Below are 11,133 nucleotides of genomic sequence, written 5' to 3'. Positions count from 1 at the left end.
TTTTTTTGCTGCCAGTGAAAGAGTAATATGCGGACATCTACTGGCCTGGCGTTTTAACAAACCTAGCTAACGTATAAAAAATATTTATTATTATGATATATTTATTATATTTTTAATTTGTTGAAGTCGTGAGGAGCGGTCAAGAATGAGGTTGTATACAAAAACATCTTTTTCATTTTTTGCCGACGTTTCGACCTTTATTCGCGTCATCATCAGGGCATAAAGTGTGGTGCTATTCTTCTGGTGTCATATTGGGTTTGTGTGAAAGTATTGAGAAGTTTCACAGACTTCTACTTTAACAGCCGTATATTTACTGTGTTGTAAATATATTTACTGTTTACAATGAGTTCGAGAAAAATATGCGGACCACCACTGATCTAACGTTTTATCATAACATGCCCTAACGTATAAAAAAAATTATTAACTCGAAGTTCTCAACAAAAACGTTCTCATAAGTATCATTTTTGTTTTTGTTTTTTGGTAGCCTTTGCGAGCGAAACATGCAGACACCCTCTTTCCGGGCGGATAATCAAGTCCTCTCCCGGACAAGAGTATAAAAAAGAGCATCGCCCCGCATTTCACAACAACAAAAAAATCACAGAAGTTTTAAGTATAACTTTTGTCAGACAGTGCGAGAGAAATATGCGGATATCCACTGACCTGGTTTTTCAACAGCCTTGTTTAAGAAAAAAAAACTCAGAAAATATTTATCTCTTTAACGTTCCCTATAAAAACAATCATCTCCAAAGGTTTATAAAAAATCATAAAAGTTAAATAATTATTTACTTTTTGTACACATCCAGTAACTTGACGTTTAATCGTTTCTTGTTTTTTACAAACCTTTAGAAAACGTCATCGCCTCGAAATACATAACAAGAAATTACAAAAATTGTTTATACTGTAACACTTTAGGCAGTGAGTATGAAAGAATTTTGCGGACGTGCATTAACCTAGCATGGTGTTTAATTAGTCGTGTACCTGGTTGATTAACATTAAAAAGTTATCACACCTTGAAATTATTAACAAAAAATAAATATTTCATATATAGTTAGTTTTAACAATGAGTGCCAGAACAACACGCGGACATCCTGTGAAGTGGAATTTTATCTACCGTGTCACTGGTAAATGTTCAGATATTCCCCATATCGAATTCTGGCAACTTTAAATACATATCTGTAAACATGTAGTTTTGGTAATGATTGAGAGAGAAACATGCGGACATCCATCAACCTGGCGTTTTATCATGTCGCGTCCTTTAAAAACGAATAACAAGTTCATTACCTTGATGATCGTTCACAACAAGAATCACACGTTCGATCCGAGACCGGCGTGCGAAAAGAGGCAAATAGACAGAATGTGGACAAATACAAAGGATAACATATCGAGTAAATAGGAAGTCGAAATCAAACACTGTTTACTAAACGAATAATTTAATTCCTGAACTTCAATAAATACTATACTAATAACACACTGGCACGGGTTGGCAACACAGGAAGTGGACCTGAAACATAAATCGTACCCATGACATATGACTGCATTTGAAATTATCGCATTTTGGTCCGAATTAAGGGAGAATTTTGAGGTGGAAATCTGTCACGTATGATGATAAAAGAAAACTAAATAAATTTATTACAATTACAAAAAAGTAAAACTAACGTAGTTTAATAATTCTGTCTTATCTACGCTGTATTGACGATGCTATTATCTTTCTGTTAAGCCTATTTTTTGAAAGTGGTTTCTTTTTCAAATAAAGTTATCTTTTCTCTCATACATATTTTAAACTATACTCGACGAAAAGGAAATGTAGTTAAAAAGTAAATGTAGAAATGAAGATGACAGTGTTTCCTGCAAATGGGATATTCTGACAATAACTTAATAAACAATAAAAATTAAATAAATCATTATATTCGTAATATTAACAGTTCAAAACATAAAAAAATATTTACAAAATCAAATATTACAATTGATACCTGGTCGTACGGGTAACGTAAGTCTTGGTCAAAAGAAAAGTGCTAAGAGACGGTTATGCAGCGGGTAGTGGAGGAAGCGCAGGGGGTGCGCCCAGTGCAGCAGCGAGTGCTGCAAGTGCTGAAGGAGGGAGAGCAGGAAGGGGTGCACCCGGTGCTAGACCTAGTGCTGAAAGAAGTGCCGGGGGAAGGCCTAAAGCTGCAAGGAGTGCGGGAAGGATACCAGGATTGGCAGGAGGAGCTGCTCCAGGTGCTACACCCAGAAGTGCAAGAAGTGCCGGGGACAGGCCTAGTGCTTCAAGTGCAGCAGGAGGGAGCGTAGCTAGTGCCGATGGGGGTATGCCAAGTGATGCTAGTAATCCGAGCAACTTTTGGAGTTGAGGAGGCAATAGAGACAAAAGCGGAAGAGGGAGTCCTGCAGGAGGCAGACAAAGTGGTAAAGGCGGAAGAGCGATTGGTGAGGGAGGAAGACAAAGTGGTTCAGGAGGTAGACAAACCGGGAGCGGAGGAGGTAGACAAAGAGGGGGTGGAGGAGGTTGACAAAGAGGGAGCGAAGGAGGTAGACAAAACGTTGGCGGAGGAGGCAGACAAAGCGGGGGTGGAGGAGGTAGACAAAGCGGGAGCGAAGGAGGTAGACAAAACGTTGGCGGAGGAGATAGACAAAGCGGGGGTGAAGGAGGAAGACACAGAGGCGGTGGTGGAGGTAAGGGAAGACAGACCGGTGGTGGCGGTGGTGAAGGAAGACAGACCGGTGGTGGAGGCGGTGGCGGCGGTGGAGGAAGACAGACCGGCGGTGGCGGTGGTGGGGGAAGACAAGCTGGTGGTGGCGGCGGCGGAGGCGGTAGAGCTAGGCAGACCGGAGGTGGCGGTGGCGGCGGCGGAAGTGCCAGACAGATCGGTGGTGGCGGCGGCGGAGGCGGCAGTGACAAGCACACTGGAGGCGGTGCCGGAGCAGGTAGAGCGTAGCAGACTGGCGCTGGTGCCGGAGCCGGTGCTAGGCAGAGAGGAGCCTTACAGAAGCACGCATCGGAAAGGAGTAATTTCTTGCAGCAAGCATCTCCGCCGCCGCAAAGACTCGCCAAGAACAAAGCGACGATAACTGTCTTCGCGTACATTTTGACTCCTTCCTGAGACGGAACACACTATTTAAAGCGGACCGCTGTTTTGTCGTAAACGGGCTAAACATGTTCCAGACGTGACTACTAATTGTAGACTTTCTTACAAGTTTTGTTTTGGCCTTCTGTGCTCCCTGGATCAAAATAAACGACAGACCCATCCAGTATTTCCTTTAAAAATCGATCAACACCCTATCTTTTCTGATTATAATATTCACACAACCATTACACATTTGACATGATATACTTGTAATTTTGTAATATTTTCATAAACCTCTTCGGTAGTTAACATTTCCGAAACAACTCTCGTTCTTTTGATTCGACACAACGCAATCTTTTCCTGGAGCTTAGTCTAGCTTAGCAAGGCCGAAAACGAAAACTGTACAGATATTATGGTTGGTGAAACTTGTTTTACCGTCAAATTATTTTTTTTTTACATTTTCAAATCAAAATTTTTTAATTAAAATAGACTATTTTTAATTTAAATCTAACCCGTTATGCGATGCACAAGCATCTTTACAGCAAATATTACTAGAATGTGATTTTAAACAACTTCTAAGGCACAGTGTTGGTCATAATTGATTCGATATCTGTAGCTGATAAACGTATTTGGTTACATATAGGGAGACTTTTTTTCATACGAAAGGATAAAATAATATACTTAATTTAAATGATTGTACTTATTAGCGTGAAAGTTATAGTACGTTTTGGTGTGCTTATGATTGAACATCGACTACCCATAAACGCACAAAAGTAGTCTAGCTTACTTAGTTTTATATATATTTACAGAATGATAAGGGGGTAGTCACTGGCGTAATATCCAAAACCCTGACAACCGAATTGTGTGAATGTATTTATTTTCGTGAGTGGTTAGATGTGTATATCGAGTGCCCCCCCCCATAACTTTGGATAGTGAAGGCGTGATTTTAACTCTTGTGTGAATTTATTTATTGGCGTGAATGAAGGAAGGGCGTCATGATGAAAATCACGGCTTCCAATCGTATGTTTAGATTATGAAGGAATACTTATTATCTAAAACTCGAATAATAAATAATCATTTTATTAATGATTTTTAATAACTTTAATAAATAAGTATATTTAATTTTGAATAACATTCAATTTTAATGTTTTCATGTGGTATTATAAGAGCCCAAATTTTTATTTTAAAAATAAAAACATTCGCCAATAAATAGGAATTTAACTTCTCACGTTTCGATTTCATACCATCTCCTAAGTTCTTTTATTGGTTTAAGAAGGATTTACTTTGAAATTAAAAATAGTTAATTTTAACTAAAAGATTAATTTGACAAATGTGGCAAATGGCTCCCCTCAAACCAAAAAAATAAAAAACTTGGCTAATGATGTTTATACCACCTAGGAGCACCTAGACTTCCCTCGACTCGAAAAAACGTGAAGTAAGGAGGTAGTAAAAGATATACTACCAAACACAGGTAAACTGAAGTACTCCAAGGAACATGAGATTAGGGTCCCAGTCCTCTCACATCCAGTAGTAAAATTTCAATTAATTCCAGATTTCACCCCTAATCTATCTTATTCCAGTAGAAGAGGCACCATCCAGCTAAGGATTAAGAACGGATATAAATAAGCCTCAACCTACTTACCAGCATATGTTGAAAAAGCACCTCCAAAATAAGTAAATAACATCATACCAGTATTGGCATAAAAAACTATAACTATATATTATCATTTCAGCCAAAATATCTATGAGGGGATCGATAACTTCCCCACTGCAACGAAAGAAACTTCTGTCCAAAGGACATATAAAAAAGTATGTAAAAACAGATGGAGTTACAAAGAAGCTGCCAAAAGCACACTAGAGCTTATATCAGCTCATTTTTCAGAAGAAGAACATTGTAGGACCAGTAAGGGCATTCGACAAAAACTGCCATATGCTTTAAAAACATAAAACCAAGAAGCCCCTCTAGTAAACTACCAATAAAATGAAATGCTCAATTAGCACATTTAAATAATATAAACCAGCTGGAGGAACCCAACGACCAGTTCGGGGGCGTGAGGGGAAAACTTGCTATCTGATCATCCACCTAAATAATGTTTCAAGCGGGAACGCTGTTTTTGCCATTCTTTGCATTCATTCTACGTATCAGGTGTATTTTGATTTGAGGTAGAGTGAGTATGGCAATCATTTTATGGGAGAATCGAAGCCATTGCCAAAAACTTCTGTCAGTAGAACTGCCTTTTCCAAAAAGTATTTTGATTGAGTCAGAAAAATTCCAAGCGCCACGTAGTGGTTTCGATCCCAAACTGAAAATACATGTTTTAAAAATATTTTGAGTGTTTTTTTTCTATATTTTGAATAGATGAACTGAATCCTTTGTCAAACTTCAAAAGGTTTATCTAATTTTTGATCAAGACAAGATTTTTCGACGCACCATAGGAAAAATCAACGCACCACCTGCCTGGATGTTGGAGACGAAAGGTCAAAAACCACTTTACAATGCTATTTGGAATTATCCTCAATTAAAAATCTAGGGGCTATGCTGGAATTCAAATCCAGGACCTCTAGCGAAGCAAATACGATTCGGACACCATAACCACTATTTATTTGGGATTTTGATTGAATTTATATTTATTTAGTTCAATTTGCGCATTTAAGTACAGAGTTGAGCCTATCACTTCTCGCAGTTCACCGGCAATTCCAGCTTTTGTAATGTACAATCAATTGTCGGCAGGCCCCGTAGATCTATTTGTTGTGGTGTGTAATATACTGCTCCCTTTAAGAGCTGTTGTATCCCCCGTTCTGTGCCTACCTCCACCAACACACCCGTGAGTACTAATTGATCAAGGAATTTGAATAGTAGGTTCGGTTTCAGTGGTTGAATTTCTTCTTCAGTCAAATAGTAAGTCCCAAAGCAATTCCTTCTACGGGAAAGTAAGTTTGTTAATAGGTGTGTTGGTGTCTCCTCTGCTTCTTTGCAGAATTTACACGTGCCGTGTTGGGTTATGCCAATCTTCTTTAAATATCCGTTTAGTTTGCAATGACCTGTTGGATTGTTTGTTTCCAATGAGTGAGTTCCATTGTTCCTTCATTTTCTTTTTATACTTCTGTCTGAGGTACTCATTGATACTGTTTCTCTGCTACAGAAGGGTTCGGGTCGAACCAGCAGTACAACGGCCCCTTTTCTTGCCCCCTTTCTTTCTCGTTGCCTTCTACTCCCACATGTCCTGCGGCCCAGCAGAGGCTGACTTTCTTCCGCATACCTAATATGTTTTGTAGTATAACACCATCTTTGAACTGTTGATGTTTGAGCTTAGTGCTTTGATGGCTATCTGACATGTTTGAATTGAGTACATCTCCCTATTGCGTAGACCTCAGGTTGGAAGATCACCCACCCCGGGAAATGCCAGCCTTATCCACCTAGCTACCGAGGTTGTGCTCCTAAGGACGTCAACAGCTAAATGGCATGCATGTAGTTCCTAGATCCAATCCCATTCACACTCTCATTCATTCTTAAGTACATTAGCTTTTCTATTTACATATCATATTCTGTATTCCAATAATCCTTTTTACACATATTATATTTCGAACCTACATAAGGGTGTGGTACTCATTATCCCCATCAGCCATCTCACACTAAATATTCACGCTGACAAATACATTCACTATCAACACACGTTAGGTGCAAAAATTACCAGTATTATATATTATAATAACCCTGTTTCCTCCAAAAATCCAATCAGGAGACACAGATATTCTCTGCCGTGCTCAAGCTCGATTTTCATTTCGGGTGGCATTCTTACACGCTCTCCACATAGAGCCAACAAATTGCACCCCCATTTTTTTAGGGCTAAAGAAATAACACATTTTTTACAACTTTATCATCTTTAAGGTTTAAAAAAATTAAATCTAAAAACTTAAATTTAACTTTAATTAAACTTTTTTTTAACTTCAGACATAGGTGATGGTTCGTAATAATATCGTATAAATTTAAATTCCTGTAGATTTTAGATTTATATTTTAAAGCAAACATAAAAAATAGACCCGTGAACTTCTGTCTCTGTTTAATGTATGTGTTCGTTTCAATTGTAATAGATTGAGTTATTAAGATTCCAATTATATTTTTAAAAAATCTCAAATTAAATGAAGAATCATTTGTTTTATATTTAATTGTATATTATTTGTAATTTTATTTGTAAATAATTGTCACATAGTCTTCTAAGTATTTTAAATTAATTTTTTTTAATTTTCATGCAGGAATTTTATTTTATACGGTTACATTATATAACATTTCTTAGGTTGTTTTCCATGTTTTAAAAGAAGGCTGAAGTTGAAATTAAAAAGAAATTAATGTAAAAGTACAAAAGGTTAATATGAAATTAAAAAGCGAAAATTTCTAATTAAAAAAGCTTAATTTAACGGGAAAAAGCTATATTAAACCAACCAACCGAAAGACCTTCACAATCAGCGATGGCTCCATTTTTTACAATTTCTCAATCGCCCTAGTTAAAGAAGTGATACCAACCGCCAGGTTAGCCGGTGGTTTAAAAAAAACAATTGGCTTGGCTTTTTTCTGTCAAAGTATCTCTTTTTCATTTGAAATTATCCCTTTTCGAGCTTAAAAACACTTTTCAATATCAAATTAACCTTTTCTATACTACAAATATAGGTGATGGTATGTAATGTAATGGTATGTATTAAAATGACTAATATTTTAGAATTTCTTTTTAAATCTGAAAAATAGTTTGCCAATTAATTTATATTTATATTGATTCCTAAATTAAAAGGATAATCCTTTCTTTTTAAATTAATATCATTTTTCATTTTAATTATATTTAATTGTTTAATGGTTTTTAAGATTTCAATTATTTATATTTAAAAAATCTCGTATTAAATTAAAAATCATTTGTTTCTATATCTAATTTCATATCATTTTTAATCTTATTTGCAATTAATTATCACGAGGTTTTCTAAGGGACTCAGTTATTTTAATTTTTTTATCTAGGAATTTTACTTTACGTGGTTACATTTCCTACCATCTCCTAGTTTTTATGTTTTAAATGGAAGGATTAATGGAATATTGAGAAATAAAAAAGCCTAATTTGAAATTAAAAATGCCTAATTTGAAGGTAAAAAAGTATTATGAAATTAAAAAGGTTTATTTCTAATTGAAAAAGGTAAATTTGTCGGGAAACAAACTAAACCAACCAATCAAAAAAGCTTCACAATCAGCGATGACTCCAATTTTTTTTCAATTTTTCAATCGCATACCCCTATATCACAAATTGATACCGACCACCAGGATAACCGGCGGTATTTAAAAACAATTGACGTGAAAATCCTCTCAGTTAATAACAATCATGCAAATGCGCCGGGGATTACTTCTCACCTTCTTGTTGGTACGTCAAAAAAATAATAACAGGATATTTTCAATGTATTGTCTAAAATCGTACTGTACGACTTACATGTATGTAATGTAATTAATTTGTTTAAGCATTTGAAATGTAGTGCCAGATAATTCAAAAATTGAGATTAAGTTTACTTTTCTCCAATTGGTAAGGTGTGAAAACGGTTCTTTTAAAAACCTATTTCGGTAGAAGCTGGTGACAATTTTTAAAAATATTTCTACATATTAAATTTAAATAATTATTACATCTATTAGGTTTCGTGGTCCAATTGACCAGTTAATTTTTTTCAATTAATTAATCTTTTAATTAAGGTTTTGGTTGATACAATGGCAAAAAGGAGGGAAAATTCAATAGGGGGTTAAGATGGGAGGTTGGTGTCCGAGCGGATCGATGTTACGAGCTCAAGTGATAGAGCAGCGGCGTATTTAGCCGAAGGTCGTGGGTTCGAATCCCGCTTGTGACGCTCACTTGTTAATTTCAACCAAAACCTTACGTAAAAAGATTAATTAATTAAATAATTATGTTGAAATAAAAGAAATTTACAACTGTTTGTTTTTCTATTGGAACTTAACAAAAATAAATATAGTTTGGTCGTTTTTCGATAACCGTCTGTCTGTGATGACTGATTTGGTACTTTATACGCCACGAGGCGTGGAAGTGAATACGAACTATCCAGTGAATGTCTGTTTTTTTATCTTTCTCCTTCTCCATGTTCAGTTGATTTTTATATTAAATCGCCCATTATAAATGTATTACAAATAATTTTTGAAATTTTAATTTTAATTTTATTTTATGAATTTTTATATTCCTACCTATCCGATTATATTCCTACCTATCCTACCTATCCGATATTCCGACCTATCAATCCCTAAGACCTCCTGAAGATGTCCCACAAAATAAATTGTGTGAATCGAATATATTGGCAAACCTTTTCAACGTCATCTGTAGAGGTTGAATATTTTTCAAAGGTGGTCATGATTGACCCAATAAACCAAGTTCGAACAACGAAGGTCAAAATGGAGACAATTATTCATCAGCATGGCAAGAAATCTTTATACATACAATGTTCATGTGGATTTAAACCTTGCTTTAAAATTTAAACATAAAGCCATACGACTATTTTCCAAAAGTATATTTGCCAAGTTACCAATAAATTTTAAGTATAAAAAATATCGCACGATTACAAAGATTATTCTATTAAATATTTGAACAAGAAACATGTTTTCTATGGATACATATCCAAACGTGATGTATCGTGTATTTTCCTTCAAGATAACAGTCAAAACCGATGATCTGAAAATCTATCGATTTCTGTATTTCCTTGTTCCAGGGAACTTATCTCACAGTGATGTCTGACCTAGTTCTCTCACTAATTTATTAACAACGTGGAATCAATAATAACAACGTGAACAGACAGTCGTGACTATTGTATCATTGTTCTAGGTGTGCAGTGTCGCTGCAAACTGGGATCTCGAAGGTGTTCAGTATTCACAGAATGCTCAAAGCCTACGTGCCAATACCCAGAGGAACCCAGATGTATACCGCGAACCTAGATTTGATGCAAGATTTGATGGACGTCGTAATGGACGTGAAAGCCGACCTAGGTTCCAAGATGGCCAAGTAAATGTTGGTCAACTGCAGAACGTCAACAGCCAGACTCAAGATTCTGTACTAAACTCAAACCATGAACAAGATTCACTTTTGCTTTCTAATCAGGACAGGTTTGGAAATGCCTATCGTGAACCTTGTACAAGAGGCAACATCGTCAATATTTACCAGACGTCAAGAAATTGTAGGAATCATCAACTTGACCCGTTGGACCTTCAAGAACAACCCAACTCTCCTTATGTAGATGGACCATACCTAAACCAACAAGGTGTAGATAACTATCGTCTATACCCTGAGTCCGCTCGTCAACAATTAAACGGACAATATTCCGAACCAATGTACCCGGATCAAGTTGATCGCCGCAGCCACCCAACTCAGACATTGTATCCTGTCCCACAACCAACTAGGCCAACACATTCATCAACCCAAGACCAAAATGTCAATGTTGGCCCTCAAGAAGTAAATCCTGTAGGATTTTCCAATGCTGATTCAAGGGCAACGACTGCAACCAATGTCTATTTGTCCTGCCCAAACGAGCGCAACTCTCAACGCACTAATGTTCGCAGGACAGCCAACCCTTGAATTCCACTCACGGAATGAATTCTTCTGAGCAATACGAAAAAATTATTCCAATTTGCATTTTTAAATGCAATATGAGCTTTGACTATTCAGTTTCCACATCTCCAACAAAATTGACATACTCAATTAAACAGATATGAAAAATATTCGCTTGTGTTTTTGTTTATTTTTATTTTACCTCTTTCCTTCCTAAAAATCTTTGCGAGATTGAGCACATTCCAATATTTGACGAACTACTAAGCGTTCTTTTTCTTACAAAACCGTTTTGATCTATCTATGGTTTATTGGATATTTGTCAGCGGTTTGATAATCTCTGATCATTCAGTTAATACTCTTGTGACCTATACAATAAAAAGACCAGGATGAACACGAATGATCAAACTTTACACAAATTTATTTTCTGAAAAATATTAAATCCCCTTTAAACAAACAATTGTATCTTAGCATCTCCCAAGAGATCATTTGCTATAGCACTAAAC

General features: G+C 36.2%; 2 protein-coding genes and 1 long non-coding RNA gene across 4 annotated transcripts; 2 read left to right on the top strand and 1 right to left on the bottom strand.

Annotated features, from left to right (window-relative positions):
• Nucleotides 1-1,413: 1,413 nt before the first annotated feature.
• Nucleotides 1,414-3,118, bottom strand: LOC106669592 (formin-2-like). The gene is made up of 2 exons (XM_014399170.2): nucleotides 1,971-3,118; nucleotides 1,414-1,501 (listed from the first exon to the last, which is right to left on the bottom strand). Exon 1 carries the CDS (start codon nucleotides 3,080-3,082, stop codon nucleotides 2,024-2,026), a length of 1,059 nt encoding a protein of 352 aa, XP_014254656.1. The 5' UTR covers nucleotides 3,083-3,118; the 3' UTR covers nucleotides 1,414-1,501; nucleotides 1,971-2,023.
• Nucleotides 3,119-4,239: 1,121 nt separating this feature from the next.
• LOC106669530 lies at nucleotides 4,240-5,380 on the top strand. 2 transcript variants are annotated; one of them, XR_001340940.1, is made up of 3 exons: nucleotides 4,240-4,736; nucleotides 4,796-4,871; nucleotides 4,945-5,380. It is a non-coding gene; the product is annotated as an uncharacterized LOC106669530 (long non-coding RNA). The 2 variants fall into 2 exon arrangements; XR_001340939.1 differs by lacking the exon at nucleotides 4,945-5,380 and having other exon boundaries at nucleotides 4,240-4,533; nucleotides 4,615-4,736.
• Nucleotides 5,381-8,356: 2,976 nt separating this feature from the next.
• On the top strand, nucleotides 8,357-10,800 carry LOC106669598. Its single transcript, XM_014399178.2, has 2 exons — nucleotides 8,357-8,458; nucleotides 9,911-10,800. The coding sequence occupies exons 1-2, from the start codon at nucleotides 8,420-8,422 to the stop codon at nucleotides 10,655-10,657; spliced, it is 786 nt and encodes a 261-aa protein (XP_014254664.1). The 5' UTR covers nucleotides 8,357-8,419; the 3' UTR covers nucleotides 10,658-10,800.
• The last annotated feature ends 333 nt before the right edge of the window (nucleotides 10,801-11,133 follow it).

The sequence above is a fragment of the Cimex lectularius genome, unplaced genomic scaffold, assembly GCF_000648675.2.
Source record: "Cimex lectularius strain Harlan isolate CLEC.00 unplaced genomic scaffold, Clec_2.1 scaffold77, whole genome shotgun sequence".
NCBI classification, from domain to species: domain Eukaryota; kingdom Metazoa; phylum Arthropoda; class Insecta; order Hemiptera; family Cimicidae; genus Cimex; species Cimex lectularius.
Note: the sequence above shows the minus strand (reverse complement) of the source record. Positions and strands in the feature narration are given on the sequence as shown.